General features: G+C 38.8%; 1 protein-coding gene across 5 annotated transcripts; it reads left to right on the plus strand.

Annotated features, from left to right (window-relative positions):
- The first annotated feature begins 3,392 nt into the window (after nucleotides 1-3,392).
- LOC124172877 lies at nucleotides 3,393-20,875 on the plus strand. Of its 5 annotated transcripts, none has more exons than XR_006868308.1 (4): nucleotides 3,393-4,795; nucleotides 6,322-6,537; nucleotides 14,912-15,112; nucleotides 19,591-20,875. XR_006868308.1 is itself a non-coding variant. In XM_046552381.1 (3 exons), exons 2-3 carry the CDS (start codon nucleotides 6,288-6,290, stop codon nucleotides 19,680-19,682), a joined length of 342 nt encoding a protein of 113 aa, XP_046408337.1. In that variant the 5' UTR covers nucleotides 3,393-4,795; nucleotides 6,286-6,287; the 3' UTR covers nucleotides 19,683-20,875. The 5 variants fall into 5 exon arrangements, 3 of the variants coding, with proteins under 3 accessions (XP_046408337.1, XP_046408336.1, XP_046408338.1); XR_006868309.1 differs by having other exon boundaries at nucleotides 14,915-15,112; XM_046552381.1 differs by lacking the exon at nucleotides 14,912-15,112 and having other exon boundaries at nucleotides 6,286-6,537.
- The last annotated feature ends 679 nt before the right edge of the window (nucleotides 20,876-21,554 follow it).

The raw sequence follows: 21,554 nt of genomic DNA on the forward strand, positions 1-21,554 counted from the left end.
AATAATTTTCATGTTGGTTGTAAGAGTATGTTCAATGACTATAAGGAAAATTGAAAGGGTATTGTGTTTAGCTTTGAACTAATATGAAGTTTGCATAGCATGTATGGTTGGTAGGGTTTTTGCAGCAAAAATAATATTCATGTTAGTGGTTAGTGTATGTTCCATGTTCCTAAGAAAAATTCAAAGGGTATTGTGTTAAGCTTTGAACTAATATGAACTTTGAATAGCATGTCTGGTAGCATCAAAAATAATTTTAATTTTAATAATGGGTGGGTGGGTGGGAAAATATTTTTGGTTTTACTTCATCATAATGATAATATTTTATAGCCATTATTATACTTCTTACTTTTCCGAGGAAAATTTTTTTAAAATATTTAAATAAAATATTTTTTCGTTATGGTTCTAGCAGTTCCTAGCTGTCATGAAGATATCACCATGGTCCTTGAGGGAGAGGAGAATGTTTCCGAGGATCTGTTGGGAGATGTTAGCAATGAGAATGATGAAGCTGATAAAGATGAGATCATTAGAAGACTGAAATTGAAGATATCTCTATTGCAGAGGAAGGTGAAGAAATTGGAGTCTTCCTTGGAGGAAACCACACGAAACCTAAATGTCTTCCTCAATCATGACCAAATCCAGGCATTGGGGAAAAAGTCAACCAGGGGCCAGAAGTGGTGTAATTCCACTTGTAAAACAGCTCTTCAAAATCGATTTGCATGTGGTGTTAAAGGTTACAACAACCTTTTAAAATTGCAGTACCCGCTTCCAAGTGATCGAACCCTTACAAGGCGCTTGGAAAATGTTAAGTTTCATCCTGGAATACAAAAGGAGGTATTTGAATTCCTCAAGTTGAAGGTGGCTCTTTTGAGTGATACAGAGAAGTTATGCGTTCTTTTACTTGATGAGATGGCCATTGAGCCAAAGATAGAATTAGACTTGAGTTCAAAGACAATGTATGGGTACTTCACATTACCTGCCAATGGGTCTATTGCTTCTCATGCTCTTGTTTTCATGTTGGCAGGGGTTTCCACCAGGTGGAAACAGACTGTTGCATATCATTTTACAGGTAATTCCTTCCCTAGTGTGGAAGCCAAAGAAGTGATTTTAAAATTGATTGAAATGTCATTTGAAATAGGGCTTACTGTTGTGTGTGTGACCTCGGATATGGGAAGCAGCAATAGGGCCGTTTGGAGGGAATTCGGAATTACTTGCGGGAAATACTCCCAAACTATTAATTCCATCCCCCATCCATGCAACCCCAGTGACAAAATTTATTTCATGGCTGATATTTGCCATCTCCTAAAAAACATTCGAAACCATCTTCTGGATGGTGGGTGCATAGTTTTGTCAGATGATGTTGTACAAGAAAATGGTTTAAGTGACGGGAGGGTGTTTTTGGAACCAGTGAAGAAACTTGCCCAGTTGCAAGGGGACAAGGATCTCAAATTAGTTCCCAAGCTGACTGAGAAGCACATTTTTGTGAAACACTTCCAGAAGATGAGGGTAAGAACTGCATGTGAGCTAATGAGCAGGGATGTAGCCGCTGGGATTAGGTTTTGTGTCAAAAACTATAATTGGAATGACAGCTATTTGACTACTGCTTGGTTTTTTGAGTGCATCGACAAGTGGTTCTCACTAATGTGCTCCAGGAATCCCGTTGTGGCTCTGAGCAAGAATAGAATTGATGTCTATGAGAGTTCGATTCAAACTCTCAAAGACTTTGATACTTTTTTTGAAAAAGTTAAAATAGGAGATGGGAAGTGGAAGCCTGTTCAAACAGGCGTTAAATTGACGACAGCTTCCATTTTGAACCTGCAAAATGATCTTCTGAACAAAAAGTGTTTCGGTTACGTTCTCACCTCCAGATTCTACCAGGATTCTCTGGAAAATCTTTTCTCCACTGTGAGAGTGAAGAACCCCATCCCATCTCCTGTAGCATTCAAGGTGGCAATGAAAAACATTAGCATAGGGCAGTTCATGATCATTCTCCCAAGGAGTAATTGTGAAGCAGATGAGGGCAATATGCTCGCTGATTTTTTTGATGTGGTGGGTCATGGGGTGGGAGGTGAAGATGACCATACACAAGTTGAAATCCCTGAATATGAGCTGAGTGACGTGGAGATCAATTCCCTTTATTACCTTTGTGGGTTTATTGTGAGGCAGATATTGAAAAAAATAAGCTGTGATATTTGCAAGGGAGTTCTGTGTGGGGATGGGAGTGATATTCCCGAGTCTGTAAAAGACTTACTCATTGCCAAAGAACAGCACGAGGGGTCTTTGGTGCTGAGTAGTAAGTGGTGTTGGGACTTGGCAAATGAGGCTGAAAAGGTCTTCCAAGGGAAGAAGAGTATTCTTTTGCACCAGGGGGTAAATGTGGTGGAAGACATGTGTAACTCTGTGGTAAGTGACGTGCACAGAGTTACACATTGTCATGACTTGAAGGAGCTATTTCTTAGGAAATTTTTTATCCTAAGAATTCTTTTCCATTCTAAGTCGGTAACGGAGAAATTAACCAAATCTGACCGGTCAATGGGCCATGGCAGTAGGAGTGTACATATGAGGAAAATCGTTTAAATAAAATTCTTTCATTTGACATTGTTATTTCATTTTTTATGGGTATTGTTTGACATTCCTTTCCAGATGGCTCTTCTTGATGACATTTTCATAATCAGTGCATCCACAAGGTTAGTGGGTAATTTTTTACTTTCAAATGGAAATTATCGTAAGAATGTTATCATTAATATATTCTTTAGGACCAGGCTGCTGTCTCTCAACGTTTTGATGAAGTTGCTAGCTACTTATTGCTAGATTAACATTGCTATGAGTTCCCATAACAATCTGAAAATCATCTTCTATATAAGCTTACTACAGTGGAACCTCGTTAAAGCGAGTACGGGCTATAGCAACACCCCCGTTATTACGAGAGATAGCCGATGCACCGTCGATTGACCCTTTAATAAGCGTGTTAAAAAATTGGTTTTTACGAGACTCTTTCGGTGTTGGCTCTCGCCATAGCGAGGGTTTCACCGCCGGAAGACTTTCATCAAGACTCCTTAACCTCTGTAACTGCTAGCGATCTGTTAGAAATGAAGTTAATGGAGTGCTCAGTCTCAAATTTATGTGGTAAACTGTCGTTCGATAAATATAATGATTGACGAAACAATGCTTTGCATGATTTTTATTCAGTGCGGCGCTTATAAATTGTTGGAATAGTTAGTCGTTATTTGAGTAAGGAAATTAAGTGATGCAAAAAAAACATCGCCTTTCGTCTGGATTTATGCTTACGTTTATCGGATAGATGTTTATCTGTCGCCGCACCACTCCTGTTCCTGTATATCTGTTCGCAAGAGGTATATTGGCTATTATTTGCTCCACCTCCGGTAAAGCGACAATTCGCTATAGCGAGTGTTTATTAGTGCACTGTGGGGTGTCGTTATATCGAGGTTGCACTGTATATTCTAAATTGAACTTTGGTGGATTACGTTATTGGTCGGGTCATTAGGTAATATTTATTACAGTATATACAGTTATATGAAATACGATCAATTTATAGAGCTTCCCATTTATTTTTTAGAAAAAAAATGTGATCATTTTCGTTATTGTTCTTGAGGGTATGAAATTTTCATCACATTGTGTAGTATTTATCAGTCAGTCTGAAGTCAGTTACTTCAATTCACCAGTGATACAACTTGTGAGAGCTTTATTTTTAAGTACATGGGATCAATTTTTCATGATTTGACTCCCGTGACATCGGTAATTACCTTTTTTATGATCATATTATTCGCTGGATATCAAAACTTCGTTCCTCACAGTTTTATTTGCAGCCAGCTAGTTATGTCTTCACTCTTATATATTTATTTTCCTAAATGTTAAAACGTACGTTTTCTAAAGCTACCGTCGCATTTTTTTTAGGGAATCCTTTGTATAAGGACGTAACGTAGGTGTTTCTCATGTAGCAGGTGTAGCCTTATTACAGTAGAAGCTGTCTGCTCTAGGCCACAAAATGGCCGCCATCGCGAGTTGTCTGAACCTTTCTATCTATGGCCTTGGCACGTCTCATACTGAGTCTGTCGGCGTGAGCCATCTGGTGGCGAATGAGTGAACGATTTGAAATCCCGGCCCCGCGCTGAGTTTGAATGAGTGATCGCAACGCCGCGTGTATGTCACTATCACAACTAAACACTTCGCGATAATATTTCGTATGTCGCGTTAAATACTTCGCATTGGAAAAAACTCTTAGATTTTGTATTGAGATAAATATGCTTGAAGCTATGTTATTTAAAATAAAATAAAGTAATAAACTGGACACGTAAAAATACTATACCTCGTGGGGAATGGCTAAAAAATTGCGGAAAAAAAATAACCTGTATTATTAAACTCCACTGAACCTAAGAATTAATTGTAGATCTAATATTATTATTATCATTATGTTATCAGTTATATCAAAAAAATATGTACGTAAGAGGTACATTAACACTGAGTCCGGTGGCTGGAAGGACCTTGGAGCCAGTGCATCGTCTGAGGCGGAGACTTCGAGGCATTGGTCCGTACGAATTACAATCACGTGGGGACGTATTAATTCTACAGATGAGTGCAGCTGACGCCACCACAGCCCGAAATAGATTCCTCAGAGCAATGCGGATACTCTTGAACGTAGCCAATATGAGTGTTGTTCATGAGATGTCTCCGGACCCGTTTTCGACGCCATACTCCACATTACCGGATTCTACCAACACTACAGCCTCAGCCGCGTGAAGCGTGTATACATCTCCATGCAAATTGCATAGTTATCCAGGTAAGCATGCATCTTCATAGTTGAAATATTTGTTTTTAAAACGTAACAAATCCTCAAACATATATATTATCTTCCTTTGATTAAAACTCATACTAAATACATCACGTGTTTTTCACCATTATGAACAAACAATCCAATAATAATTACATCAATAATAAATGGTGGGGGAGAGGATAAAATTGTTAATAAAAGCAATTCAATTCTGGTTTATAAGAGAGAACAAACAGCTAAAGTCATTCGCTCAAAAAAAAGGATGTTTGTAGGGCAGGGTGGAGAGAAACCTGCCGTGGGGGGAGGCACTAGCTCGTTAAAGGAAAGACATCAAGGGAGTAACAGATCAATGTCCCTTCCACAGGGATACAACAGGGATAAGACAATATTTGAAACAAATCGCTACCACCGCAGGGGGATTTGAACCAGGTGACCAACACTCTAACCACCACACGCTAACTCGATGCCTCTGATTTACTTTCTCAAATAAAAAGAACTGAATAAAACTATTGGAATTAAGGAAATAAAACTTTGTAAGGTTCACTGATTGTTTAATTAAGGGCACGACCCGGGTTTCGTAACTTAGTTACATCGTCAGGTGACTAAACCTGCATGCATCATACATTTATACCCAAAGTGGTAAAAAACCCTCGACCCAAACCAAGGCTGCCCCTTCTCCCTTCCCCCCCCCTCCTCCCCCCTTTTTCCCTATTTCAGTCCGTGTTTAACCCTCACCCCCGCTTCCGAACTAGTCCTTTTTCCTTTCCGACAGATGTCCTCACAGTCACTTGTGTACTTTGGGTATATATGTATGATGCATGCAGGTTTAGTCACCTGACGATGTAACTAAGTTACGAAACCCGGGTCGTGCCCTTAATTAAACAATCAGTGAACCTTACAAAGTTTTATTTCCTTAATTCCAATATGGAGAGGTTTCACAAAGTAAAGCCTGAAGTTATTAGTTATATTTTGAATAAAACTATATTATAGGGTAAAAAATAAGAACAAATAAACTCAACACATATCCATTAAAATATTTTTATTAAATTATTTTTGTCTCTGCTGACATACAGTTCTTCTCCTCCATGGTTGAATATCATAATCTCTTTAATAGACAGCTTAAGAAAAGCTGGCAATACCAAACGCCTTACAATGCCCCGCACTTTGATGTGCCCCACCAACTTCTCCCCATATCTAGTATTTATTTTTTCTATTTTTGTCACCATAAATTTTTTGCCAATGGCCATCTCCTCCTTCTTCAAAAATTCGTTTCCTTTTTGCGCCTCTAGGAGAGTTTGACGGATCTAAAAAAAAACAACATTAGATATGCAAGTTAAAATAGCTTATAAAAAAAGTATAAAAATACTAACTGAAGGAGCGAGCATGGTTGGTGGAGACGAAGCGGATAGTGACCTAAAAAAGAAAGAACTTATTAGAGGAATGGCTATCATATGTAAATAGATCTTCAATAACAGAACTACAAAAACTATTTTTAACAGATATGACCAATATTTACCCCATTGACGTGGATGCAGATGGAGAACCCTTCCTATCATTGGAGGCAGAGAAGGAGGCAACATCATCTGTGGAGAAATCTGCAACGTCGGAGAAGGAGTCGAAAGCATCTATGGAGAAATCTGGGACGTTGGAGAAGGAGGCAACAGCATCAATAGAGGAATCCTGGACGATGGATGAGTCAAAGAAGATGGTTCGCACAGCGGTGGCAGACGGTGCGGCAATGATTAGCAAAGGTAATATAATTATATATATATTGCACAATTTTATTTTCCTTCATTCCCGCGCCGGAGAGCTGCTTGTACGTCGACTCCGTCGAAATGTTTTTACATCAGATGGAAGTTTTTTAACCTTCTATAAACACATCACTAGATTTTACTCGTCGGGACATAAGTCCCCAACAATGGAGGAAAATGAGGGTTACACCTCGGGAAAATCATTGATAGATGACATTTCAGCCACTCAGAGGAAGTACCTCAGGAAAGGCTCGTCAACAGGTCGGTTGCAGTTCGAAGTTTGGACTTAAAACTTTCTGTTGCATGATCTCTGCCTTCTCTTCGGGTTTCCACTGCGTCCGTTGCCTTTTGGCGAGAACAGTTTCGACAAAAGCCAACGGTGGAAACCAGAGGAGAATGCAGAGATTATCTGATCAACGCCGCGAAAATCTTCGAACCTACTTTATGTTGCATGATTATAACAAATCCTGTATTAGTGTTGAAAATCTGTACTTAAATGAATAACTTGTTATCAAAGACAAAAAAATAGGTTTTGGACTGTTAAAATGTGTACGAAAAGCAATCAATATCTAATATACATAGAATCAAATGTTTTATAACAATTAATGAATGGATAACTCAAGATTCTAACGCGATAACATATTTCAGCCTACTAATTAAGATTCCCCATGAGGCCTACGAAGCAAATTTTGCTTGCAGTTTCGATACACAAAACTGCATAATAGGAGGTTTAATTCCGAAAAAGGGGAGGGTGGATAGTTTTGAATCGCCATATTTTTCTAGTGCCGCAGCAACTTACAATTGGAATATGCCAAAAATACTCCATTCGATATTGCTATATAAATGCTCACCGCGTAAAATGTATCTTTGGATATTTAGTTTTTCGGCCCCTGGGAGAAGGGATTCATTCATATAATGAGGCAAGAATTCAAGTAATGAGTGAACCCGGGCCCAATTGCAGCCGCTATTTGTTTTACTTTTAAGAACCTCAACTAAATGCTAACGCTTAAAACAAAACTTTCCTCAAACGACAATTAGTCATGTTATTGACGAGACGACGATTATCACAACTATGATCAGAATAAGGTCTCAAGGAAAGACAAAAACATGCATTAGATGATCCCCGGCCCCATACGTAAGACCTGGGGGCCGATTGTGTAACTTGGCTACCTTTCGATCGTTAGAGATCCGTTCACTCTCGATTGAGTTCCCGGTATTCGAACGATAGCTGTAAGTGCGATTGTGTATGGACGATCGTCAACAAGCAATCGAAAGTTACGACGTTGTCATATTTACTTGGAATTGGAAATACGTTACGCGATTGTTTTCCTTGGGCGCATGCGCAGTAAGGCCGAGAGTGGCTGTGTTTGTTTTGAAAAGCGAAACTATGTTAACAATATTGGTTTCAGAGACAATTAGCCAGTTAGGTTTATATTATTGAAAGAATTTAGCTTTGCGTAAAGATCAATCTTTTTCAATTCAGTATAAAATACCCTCCTTTCCGTTGGAGCGTAGCTGATATTTGGATAAGTATTTTTACTCAGATATCACAGAGTATTTTGAAATGCCGCGGTAAGTCTCCGTTTCGTTACTTTTGCAATTCGCTAAATAATAAATTGTATCATTTGTAATTGACTTAATTCATTTAGAGGAAATATGTGAACGTATGCTCGGTATTGTTAGGCTCTCGTCTTCGCCTTTGTATGTCCGCAGCATATTGAATATTTACAGGAACAAAAACTTACGAGTGTGAATTAGTACGACATGTTTTAATAATAGTAGTTAGGTAAACATTAAAAAACGTAACTTTTGAAATAAATAAATACCTTCATATTCTCATCATCACAAACCTTTCACCCATTACTTGAAAGAAAAAGCAAATATGCATAGTCATGTTTGATACCTCCTCTCGTCTCAAACACCTGAATATCAGTTCGAAATTTACCCTTTTTGAGGAAACCATATCGCATCGGAGACATTAATTGAAGTACGTAAAAACATATAAATTCCACTTAATTTACGAGGCCATTGAGAAGTTAAGATAAACTATTTGAGTACATAAATTAAATCATTTCACTTGTCGATAACCGCTCGACGTTCTGAATTACATTAAACATTGTAGAGAATATAATTTTTTAATATATTATAGCGCAGCTATAATTTGGCCTATATATAAAACAGTGCAACCACGTCTACATCAAGCATGCACAAAGGATTTCATTTCAATTACACACACGAACTACACACTTATTACATAGATAAGCGAATGTAAACGTCCTCATCTTTGTATTACATAGTAAACTAACACGTACAAATTGTATTTATCTATGCAAATGCACTACTCATCCACGTTATTAAAACAACAACGCAATCATGTATAAATTAAAAAGAATGTGTAACTCACTTAATTCCACAAAAGATCATTTCATTTCAATTGCACACACATTACATAGCGAAGCAAATGTTAAATTCCTCATCTTTAGAGCATTGTGAACCGACACGTACAAATTGTATTTATCTGTCAATTCACCACTAATTCACTTAATTATCAACATAACACTGCGATTTATAAATATAATTGACTCCACGGACATACAATGTGACCATGAAAGGTAGTAAACATTTAAACTCCATCCCAAACCTCACCTGCGAACGATTCGATAGCCTTATCGTCAAGTGATGTGTTGACGAAGAGATGCTTTCGATCGAGAGCCGGAATACTTTCGAAAGTAAAGTTACACAATCGCTCCTTCAATTGTTTTCGAGTTGTTGATCAAAATTCCACGGGAACCGGATCGTTACGTTCGAACGTAAAGTTACACAATCGGCCCCCTGAAGTAAAAAACTGGTACAGCCGAAAGAAACATTTCCATTTTCGACGTGGTAACAGAATGGGCCATTACTCATCCCGCTATCGAGCAAACAAATCAAGGTCACCGACCACCCCTATTCCCAAAAATGCTACTGCTGATCCATACCTCTTTGTGTTCGTTGGAAGCTGCGCGTTTAAGAATTCATTACCAAATACTTTTAAGCTTTAATTACCAACTGTGGTGAAGAGGCTATGACCGTTAGCGAAAGGCAAACAGTGCATTGTTGTTCAGTGTAGAGATCCAATCTCGCATTCCCTTTTTATCGTAATATTCCGGCACTTGGTGTTGTAAATAGCATTTACACTTCACCAAAGTGAGGTATTTCCTATCTGAAGTTCTGAAGCACACTACGCGAAATGTATTTCATTCGATATGTTGATCGTTCAACGATGCAATGACCATCAATAAGATTTATATTGTCTCTTGAAGCGAAAAGATCTTCCCTCACGGAAAATCTCTTCCTCGTCAAAACAAAACCCTCGCCTCGCCAACCTATCTGATGGCAAAACGAACTCCTTATGAGGCGGGAGCTTTCTGCGTAGACCCAGGCCAGTAAGGAAAGCCTGACGAGGTGCGGCCATTAAAAATGCATAACTCCCTTTGTAATCGAGATAAAGTTACAATTCTTTCACCAAAAATAAATTTATAGTTTTGTCCAAATTTCATACGCAGCATATATGGACCTATATCGTAAGATACGAAAGTTAGCAGGCGATTGATTTTTACCCTGCAAAATTCCAAATTTTTCGTCCGAAAGATATGAACACACATAACAACGTTGAAACTGAGTTATGAACAAATTAAAGTTTACTAGTATGGAAAAAAATGTGCTATGAACATTTCCTGCAAGATTCAACTTTATACTAAGAACAGTCTGCCGGAAAATGGATTAGGAATATAAACTCGGAAAAGTCAAGTAACTAGCCGAAATTAGAGAAAATATTTTTTATAGCAATTGTTATAAACAAAATCGAATAATTAATGTCCTTACTAAACGTAGCAACCCTTTCTGCTTCAGAATATATTTTTAGACTTGTGGAACGAGCAAATTAAAAAAATTGCCAAAATTGTTCATAGCCATCTGGTTAATTGTTCTAGAACTACACCAAAAACGTATACGATTTTTGTACGTGTGGTGAGCTCTCTATATATACTTAATCTATGGTGTTAGTCTAAAAAAGATACATATATAAAAAAACCCACTCTCAGCGTGTATTTATAAGAAATTTTTTTCACAGGAAAACTCGCTCTCTGCACATTTTTTATTATCATCTGACTTCAAATATTAGTTCGAAAATTCTCCGAATGTGATTCGTAATTGCAATACTTGATTTGCCGTGACCAGCGGTTAATAAAAGAACGGAAAACGCATGCATTGCTTCCCGATCCCGTGGTTTCCAATTTTTTTTCTCTGAGAGTTGCTCATGAACACGCGCCATTTCAGGGTTCATCAGTTTGTTGCTCTTGCCAACATTTTCATGTTTCCAAGGCCGCTTAGGTATGTCGTCGCAGCACCTACGTGCTGGGCGTATCTTCCGTGCGGGCAAGGCTGACACCGCGGCCTCTTAGGTGTGTGGCAGCCATTATGCCCCAAACTTATAGTCTATGCTCAAAACATTTATCTTCCTGGAATCGATGGAATCAGAATCGACTTTTGGCGATCGATTCTCGATTCCGATTCCGCGCCCGAGAATCGGTAGAATCGAGAATCGACATTTGAAATCGACTCATCCCTAAACGAAACGTTGCTATACGCAAATCTACTTATGTTTGTACAACATCTTTACAGTATTGCTCTAACTAATGTTTCAACTGCATAGATTACAACCTTGATAAAATGAGACCCCACGGTGCTCAAATAAACACTCGCTTTAAAATAAAAACTCGCTCGAATAAAAATAAATAATAGGAAAAAGTCATTCGGGTAGCATAGTTGGCAGGAGAACGTCGAAATTTTGATACACGTCTATCTACATCTACATAATACCCCGCAAGCTGCCTTAAAGGCGTTTGGCAGGGAGTGTTAGGACACCAGCCATTTACAGATATAAAGAAATGAAGTGCTCTAACGAAGTTGGGCCTAGCGTTTATCAGAGTCCTTTATGGGTCGGGGGAAAAACGAATTCTCATATCTCTCCGTTCGGCAAAACATCTCTCTTAATTTATCGCTTCTATCGGACCTGGAAATACAGTGTTGCTCTAATATTATGTTCTCCGTGTCGCTCTTAAAGATACCCATTCTCAATTGTTCAAGCAATCGAAGCCTAGCGCGCAGCCTATGAGTCTCCAGCGGCTCCCAGCCAATTAATTCACTTAACATCTAGGTAATGCTGTCTGTACGCCTGTAGTGGTTTTTGACGAACTGCGCAGCCTTCCTTTGTATTTTATTCAGTTTCCAGATTAAGTCTTTGAGCACAGGATGCCTTAAGCTCGCTGTATATTCCAGGTGCGTTTGCAAGAGTGTGAAATAGCACCTTTCTGGAAAAAACCATGAATTTTATAATTTAGTTAGAGTGGGAGTGATTATGAAGATGACGAGGTAAACTCGTCATTGCGCGGTTTGACATCAAAAGTTCATGACGAGCTAGACTCGTCATTACAGCGCAAGTAGTTTAGTAGTAGTTTACTCGGGGTGGTTATTGTTGACTAAAAATTACGCGTGGTGCTCACAAACAAAGGCATACCGAACGCCAAGGATAATTCCCGCAACACAGGCATACATCCGTGTCATGCAGGGAAGCCGTATCATTAGGATACAAGCAACGCGTAGTGAGGTTAAATCCAGCAAGTCTTCAACTTATTTCGAGTGACGAACTTTCAGAAATGCGAACGTTCATGTCCAACCGAAAATTTCAGAAGTAGGGGTGCCGACTTACATAAAATATTGGGGGGGCCCAAACCGGGGACCTTGCCCCGGTAAATTTTATAAGTAGTAAGTTTTAAGTTTTTAAAGCATTTTAGAAGAGTCATATGATCAACATTTGAACCCTGATAACTAGAATGTCGATATCTGAACAATCCAGGGAAAATTGACAAGCCTGACACATTTTTTCTTAACATCTGCAACGAACTTTTGGGGGGGCTCGGACCTCCTCGGGCCCCATGGATTTGGCGCCACTGTTCAGAAGTAACCAATAAGTCCAATGGGGTAGTTTCCTTCGTAAAAGAAAACGAAAGGCATTGATTGCGATTCGTTACCCACCATTAGTGTATTCATAATATGCAAATTATGTAACTTTTTTCATAGACTGACACGCGTCTCCGTCAATAATAGAAATTTAGGCGTATTCGCGTTTGTATAGCCCAGTTTCATCAATGCAACCCTTGAGAAAGTTGATACTTGTTTGGCATAAGCCGCCTCGGCCTCCGGGGGGACTCGACAAGTTGCGTTCGGCCGCCACCGCGTACCCGCCAGGCTGCTCTGTAATGCATGGACGCAATGAATGCTACATTATTAATTAGCCACCGCAGCCAAACGACAATGTAACCACCATGGCTATTTTTATTTTATTCCATTCAATTCTTAAATTTTAATGACAGCAAGGCGACAGATAAATCAATATCCCACCTTTTAGAAGGAATAAGAATCGATGGAATCGGAATCGAGATCGATTTGAAGGAATCGGAATTGGAATCTGAATCGAAAAAAGTGGAATCGACTCCCTAATTGAAAGATAGCTAAAAGATAAAACATAATTATCACCATTCATCAATCTTAAAGCCTCAATCACACAATCATTTTTTCCATCCCTAGTTTCTCCAAATCCTTATTCCACCTTGGAAAATCTGCTAAGTGAGTAAGTGGGCTTGGGTGTTTGTTGAATTGTTCTTTCAGTTTAAATTACCGTATTTTTTCCTACTGAGAAACATCCCAAGCCTCCCCTGTTTTGCCCAGCAAGAGTACGGCCTTGGGGAATTTAATTCTTTCAATTCATTCGCTACTGTGTATTGTATTAGTATGCTTAGCATGGGCATACCCAGCGAGGGGCATGGGGGGATAGCTGCCCCCCTAGAAGCAAAAAGCACGAAAGTCTTTAAGCAAAATCGCTACCAAATTGAGACGAAGTATTCAATAAATTTTCTTTAAACCCTCGAAGAATGATATGTATTAGTATTAGATATGTAACTATAATTTAAAATTTTTCAAGGAAATAATCTCATAATATAATAAAGCACTGTTATAATTTTCTTAATATGTTGGTTTCATTCACCTTTTCCATGCTACAACGTCACAACTTGGCTTGCCCCCCTTAGTTATGATCCTGGGTACACCCTTGCCTTACATCCTTCCCATTTTGGCGTTACTCCGACATATCCGCGTTGTAATACCTACGTTCCAATAAAATCCAAGTACAGTGAGTCCTCGTTTAACGTCACCTACCGTTCCTGAAAAATGTGACGATAAACGAAATGACGTTAATCGAAGCATAATATCCCATAACAACAATATAAAAATTGAATATCGGCTCCTAGACCTCACAATTCCCATGCGAAAAAATTTTGGCGTATCATATCTGGGGCATTTTTTACGATGGGAATGCCAAACTATGGCATAAATACGAGTTCTTGTCTTCATCGACGACAATAGCAGCAGTGACGTTATTAAATCCTTCTCCATTTTTGTATCTTCCCGCATTTGCTTTTCGGCTTCGCTATGGAGTGCGGTCCAATGAATGCTACCAGACGCTACAGACCGGGGATCCGGAGCACCGGTCCATAGGCCCTACGTTCGCTAGGAGAATTTCTTTTCGGACCGGTCAGGAGCAAAATCAAAATGGCGGAAATGAGCGAGGGCGGGCAAACTGGGATTATGAAATAAAAGAGATGGTTTTAATTGCGAATTGAGGCGGGCGGGCGTCACCTGGGCATCATCATCGCTGAAACATCGTCGCAGTAACAGGAACCAAAATTATTGTGAACACTGTTCTCTTGGACATTTTCGTGGAAATGTCTCTGATGCTAAAATTTGCCAAAACCGTAATCGCAATTAACAATATACACACCGTTTTACACTTTGAATAGACTGACTGGATTACCGCCCACGAAACAAAAAACCTGCAACGCCTGCCGCTTCGCCTTTTTTCTCGCGCGAAATTTAAAATATGTGACGTTATGGCGAAGCGAAGGGGCGATAAACGAATCACGGTCTTAAAATTTTCGTGACGTTATTGCGAAATGACGTTAAACGGGGTGATGTAGAACGAGGACTCACTGTAGTACTTATTTCTACCATTCACCATGACGCAAGTATTTATGCCTCAAGTGGTAACAAAATGCTTCATGACATAACTATATCATTTTGCAATACTATCAAGGGGGTGTGGATTCAAATGACCAGCTTTGCTCAAATTGCAGTTTCGGCCGAGGAACGAAAAGGTGTCCCTTTCCGTGGGATGTTGTCTCCCCCCTAGACCATGGCTTGTACCCCCCTAGTTATGATCCTGGGTAAGCCCTTGATGCTTAGAACACAATATAAATGCTTGTCTCTTTATACTCCCTAGGAGGAGGAGTATGTGGAGGAATTGGGTGCAGAGGAGGGGCCGTTTGAAGGGACGCTTGGTGAGGAAGAGGCGTATGACGAGCACTACGAAGGGGGTTACGAGGAAACGATGGAAGAGGAGACTGGTGAGGAGGGGCAGCTAGAGGACGTAATGGATGTGAGAGCAGCTCCTGCAGATGGCAGCACGGAAGCTGTTGCACTGGTGAGCTCCAAACAATTTAAAGTAAAACCTCTTCACATCATAATGGAAGGGAAAAACATTTTTGGGCAATTTGATGAATGGAGGTTCACTATAGAGAGGTTTTAGTGATAGGCACCATTTTTTCATATCCTTCGGAAATGAAAGGCACCACTATCTTTTAAACCATTATATTTGTGTGTTTAAACAAACATCCATGCATTAGTGAACATGTATTTATTATTAAATAATTACAGAAAGCGAGCGCTATCGCACGATTTTTTCCATGATTCGAGAGAAAACGATGGGATCTCTCTTAATTTAACAGTCACTTTAAATGTTTAGAATAGTTGGATGCCTTTTTTCTCATTTACTGTTAGGTATGCTCTCATATTCAACAAAATGGCCATAACTAATGATTAACCTGAAAATTACAACTTATTATAGGTGTATAAGAAAAATAAATGGGTGTGAAGCATTTATCGCTGAAAATTTCATTCCATGTAAGTAATCGCGGCTGCATCAATGATCTCTAGTTGTCTCGGTATGATTTGCGGAGGTAGTAAGGTCATCTCGGGGGTGTCTCCTTGGTGTGATAAGTGGAGGTTTTATGAGATAAAGAGGTTCACTACATAGAGGGTTGCCTATAAATTTACTTATAAATCTGATGGGACCGTAGGGGTGGTATGAAGTATGGAGGTTTATGATTAGAGGTGTGCGATGAGTATCTGTGAATACTCGAATGCCTCGAATACTAGAAAGTATTCGATATTCTAGGTCTCGAATAGTTATACTAAAGGTACCATCTCGAATACCTCGAATACTTTGAATTTCGCATCATATACTGTTGCATGCACGTCATTGGTAGTTGACTTGGAAAAATGTACAGAACTGTAGTCGTTTTATTGTACGTAGCACTGTTTTAGGCAAGTTGACAAAGTACATCAAATTCGTGGATTAGAGCGGTGAAAAGAGTTTGACGTGGGGAACCAAAAATGATCGTGTGAAAAAATCCAAAAATCCAATCGTGATTCCCCCCTCCAGGAGAGCCTCAGTGCTGTGGGATAGTAACTACATAGCACAATTCCCAAAATCCGCTATCCCCTCCATCCATCAGCCCTCGGCCCTTCCTCCGGACCTTTCCTCCTCTCCAAAATTAAACAAAAGGCCCCAGCTCGTGCAGGGTTCGTATTACGAAGACCATAAATCAAAAGCTTCAAAAGAAAACATCAAGTTACAGTAGAATAATAGAATCGTGTTTCACCCTTCCTTCTTTCTCCCCCACTGACCTTTTTCTTCCTACCTGCTTCGAAGTTCCCCATTTCTGGAGGTCAACTGCTGCATGAGTCATCTATTAGCACAAAAGGTGTCTAACAATGACTTTCGTCAATTGTTATTACACCTTTATTGGATTGAAATATTAGTAATGTGCACGTAATTTCAAAAAGAATAAGACCAAACACAATGTGTTTCAGACTTTATTGAAGCAATTTACGCAAAGAAATAAATGTCAAAATGAGACGGAGACTTAATGTTTTGGCGAAACTCAATATCCTCGCAACTGAGCTTCTCGGAAGTTGTTGGGGATTTTTTTTTGAAAACTTATATCCAGTTACAATTTATGAGTTATGCTATAAATCTCTATTGTCACGGTCGAAGGGATATTTGCTCAAGATATTTGATTTCTCCCTGCTAACAATTCAAAGTCATCTGCTTATCTCGTGAGAATTTCAAAGATGGACTGAAAATAATTGAAGAAAATCCGGTGGAGGAGCAGGTGTATTTTGTAAAACACCTCAGATTGTCCGCTAACACTTGACAATAGGAGTGGGGGTAAAACGAGCTACCAGTTGAAAATGAGAAGTTGGATGAAGCCGAGTATCAGATCGGCGTGCCGCTGAAATGGCATTTGGTAGATAAGAATGTTTACATCAGACAGAAATCCATTGTAGCAGTGTAAATCCCGAGACGGCATGCAATCATTTTTTCACAAGGTGGTGTGTCCCCTCAGGATATTTGAAAGAGATGTTGGTTGAATCAACTATATGCCCAAATTGTTTGCATAAAATTAAAATATTCCATTAATCAGCTAAATTCCTGTTTAAATCCTTTAAAGGAAATCACAATTACATGCAAAAATCATGGGTTTCCTGCTGCATATGCAACCGAATAAACATTCCCGCATTTGTCGTTTTTTTCGTCGATCCCCTTGAAAAACGATAGATCGAGGTTCCACTGTATACCTTTTTATTTATACATTGATCAAGAGAAACGAAAGAAAAAACGTATGTTTAATATGATTTGGGCAATTCTAGTATTCTAGGTATTCCAATATTCGAGCAATGATTTAGTATTCGAATTCGATATTCGAGTTTGAGGAATCTGCTATTCGACCCATCTCTATTTATGATGCAAAGCGGTTCTCTACATTGAGGTTTCACTGTAATACTACGGTGCTCTCCGGATTATCTGAGCTAAGGTCTGTTCACTTTATCTTTGCAGGTGAGCTGGTGTGGCTTAACCAAGTTGGGGTGAGAGGAGGGAAAGTTTATCTACACGTGACTTTCCCTCTTCCAATCAGCAGACAGTAGGCGTGGCCTAGCACTTCGGAATTTCAGTCGCTCTCACACCTCCGTCGTGTCAACTTCGTGAATGTGCTAGCTGTGTTGCCAAATCTCGCGCGTTCTCTCGGTGCTCTTCGATTCTTACATTTAAATCCAACTTATAACTTACTGTTCCTTATTCTTCCACTTCAATCCTTTTCCATCGCCTTTCCAGTAAATTTTTATATGCCTTTTGCATTCCCATCAGCACCGACTCCCTCCCTCCACCTATTCCCTCTCAGTACTTTTCCGATCCCTTTATTACCAAACCCTAAACCCTTTTCCTCAACTCAATATTTACTTTTGGGCATTACAACCTATATAGTTTTGTATACCTCTGATTTAAAAGAGTAGCATCTGAGCGTGTTTATTGAAGGCTCCGAAAGTGACTCCGAAAATTAAGACACTGACGGGAGGGAAGACGAGGAAGTTGATTTATTAGCCACACCACTCCAGCAATAAGTTACAAAATAAATTATTTAATATAGTACCCGTCGTGCTACTTTTCTCCATTCTTTTTGCATCCTCATCCTCACAAATTCCCTTGCAATCCCCATTTATAAGAATGTTATGCCTATGTATGCCTTTCACCAGCGGTCTCGCATTTAGCGGACAATATCCTGGCTTCTGAGATGGGATTATCCTCAATCCCCTCTAAATAAGTAGCTACACATTGTATGCATTGTTTCGCTGCCGGGCCCAAAATATCTGTGGCCACATATGAGTCACACCTTTTCAGTGGAACACTAGGGCGCCTGTGTACATTTGGCAACGTAAAGGTCGCTCCTGCTCTCTCTCTCTCTCTCTCTTCAGCGAGGTCCCTCCCCCATCAGCGAGGCCCTCCGAGAGTGTCCGGGATCTCACAAAAGCTGACCCGCAGAGATAAAATGAACGGATAATAATGATGGGGAAAGATGGGACGAATAATTGGAAAACATGGATAACCAAAATTTTCACTTTAATGTCTTGCATTGTTCATAACTTACGTAAAACAAACAATATATTGTTATTCTTGCCGTTATTCTGTTATTTTAAAGTGCTTCCCGGACTCTTTGAGAGCTTTCTTCAGCAGTTCGCAATCTTTTTAGAGGCAATAAAATGGTTTGACTCATCTGTTATGGAAATATTTTGTAAATTCATGATTTTTCAATTTTTTGTTTTCTTTTATGAAGGAAAATAATGGGATGGTTTCCTATTTTTTTTAATTGCCTAAATTGAAAGATTATTACTCCTGGAGTACGTATTTCACGCTTTTAGGTTTATAAATGACGATATCTATTTTTTGCAATTAAATGAAAAGTGAAAATTTTCACGGGACGGCTAAGTATGATTGCTGGGAAAACCCCATGTGAAGTCGTTCTAGTTCCTGCTGCTGCAAGTGAGGTGACCTTGGGGCGAGGCTTTGAGCGCTGATACGACACAGGATGCTAGCAGGTAGCTGAGTACCCTGCTAGCAGGTAGCACTTGGCTTAAATAAGAATTATTAATACCCTATCAAACGAAGGAAACTTTCCGACCTTAGCCAGTTTTAATAGGTGATTATTAAGAGATATTTCCCTGAGCTCTGTGACTCATGCATGCATTTGTAATCTCAGACGATGTAAAATTCCCATCTACTCGTATAGAAACTAGGTCCCAGTGACGTCACGTGTAGTGGCATCGCATGGGTGCCAATCTGGCCTTTTTCAAATGAGGTTAAAATTGACCCTTAATATTCGTCTAAACTGGGATTTCTAAAACCATGAGTACGGAATCGCAATCAATGCCTTTTGTTTTCTTTGATGAAGGAAATTACCCTATTACTGATGGTATTTTGGTCAAAAACGCAGAATTTTTTAAACTGCAGAAACTTTGCGCATGCATAATATTTATTAACGTAAATTTGTCTCTTCTTTTCAGGTGCAACAAGACCAAGATGTGAATACAGCTCTTTGAGGAAAATTTTACTTCCGATAACAGCTTGTTCTTCATTTGCGTCTTATTTGTCTTGAGGAAAGGAAGATATCCCGGTTTATGTCTGGGTAATGTGATTTGTTCTTGGATTGCCTAATAGGTTTAAATACAATTATTTATATGAGTTATTGGTGCCTAGTAACCAAATGAGTTTTAGAGAGCGTATCAAATCAATATAAATCTATATGTATGCACGAAAACTTAAGTTAAGAGAAAAGAATTTGAGACTGAATACCGCGGGAAAGTTGTTTGTTATGTGAATGGTTATGTGAATGACATTGTTTGGTGAAAAGATAATTCTATAATATACACTTGAATATGATATATATTTTTTTGTAAACGTTGGTCCAGTAGACGGTGTAACATAAGAATATCATGGTGCTAAGAGGGTCGGATTGTTGATTAATGTGGAAGAATGTTTATGAGAAGAGTTGGTTTAAATATTGCTTGTTAATAATGTGGTCTAGGGCTCCCAATTATGGAGATTTAAACATGTTTCTTAGCTATCAAGGTCTGGGTACATCACGATCAAAGGTAAATTTAGTATCTTAAATTGGACCGTATAGTTGATGTTTTCACATTGGAAAATAGTTGTGAATTTTTTGGAACCTATGGGACTGATATGAAGTGGAATATTTAAAGCTAACTACAATTGGACCATTTTTTCCCTATATGTTGAGCACAAATATTTCTTTTGATGTAGTTAACGTGAAAGTTACAAGAAAGGTAAAATTAAAGGATGGTAAATTAATCCCTTCTATATTGGTTCACATTATTTAAATTATTTTACCCCCAATCTGGTTTTTGATCAAGTATTTCATTTTCAAAGTTTTTATTTTCACAAACTATCATTGATGATTTTTGTTACTGTATTTTATGAAAGCTGCCTAAAAATATTGCGCGGTTTCCATCATGTATGCCCTGTGGATGACTTATTGATGAATTTTCTGTCATTTTCTAATTACCCTGTGTTCTGTTATATCCAGTGTTCCCCAAATTATGCGTAAGAAAATTTTTCCAGTACCAGTTTTTTTTGTTGAAGTTCGTAGGACTAGCTGAAGCTCCTAGGCACAATAATTGGTTTGTACACAGAATGGAACCTTACCTTTGTACACTTAAGTACCCAAAAAGTAGCTTTTTCATTACCATGAAGTTCATTTTTGTATCAAATTTTTTCATGATTTTGTACCCTGTAATTTATGTTTCAAGAATACGACAGAATTCATTAACATTCAATGCCTTCTTATTAAGTTGTAAACGGTAATTTAAAAATTGTTAAGATTTTTCTCTGTTCACAGTGAAGTTGTTCTAATAAAGTTCTGAAATGCTTTTACTCTGTTTTTAGCAACTATAATGTGAAAAAATTTTTTTTCTACGAAAGCAGCTTGTGTAACAGGCGTATTATGTATTTGCTAGGGATGACTTCTTTGAATAATTTATTGCTGCGTCCAGCGGTACTCGCAGTTGGTATCTTTGTTGTAGATTTGTAACTGCTGAAAATTTTTCTTTGAATAATCGAAAATTCAAAGCAATGATTAACCCTCGAGCGGGTACGCCTGACATTATTAAACGACCGGGCACATGGCATACACTGTCCACAATATATGCATATGCATTTATGATATACAGTAAAACCCCGTATTTGCGTTATCGGAATTTACGTTTTCCCGCAAATTGCAAGTTTTTTTCTGGGTCCCGTCATATTTCCTATCTCTCCAATGTAAATAGAACCCTGTATTTACGCCGTGTTTTTTTCGTTTTCCCGCCATGTGCATCGCGACGTGCCGACTAAAAAAAATATATGCGTACTAAAACAATTAATCGTGCATATCAGCCTATAAAAACTGTCTTTTGGCTTCCTTTCGCGCATTTTTATTTTAAAAACTAAGAGAGAGAGACGTAATGAGAAC

The sequence above is a fragment of the Ischnura elegans genome, assembly GCF_921293095.1.
Source record: "Ischnura elegans chromosome 13 unlocalized genomic scaffold, ioIscEleg1.1 SUPER_13_unloc_3, whole genome shotgun sequence".
Lineage (NCBI taxonomy): Eukaryota > Metazoa > Arthropoda > Insecta > Odonata > Coenagrionidae > Ischnura > Ischnura elegans.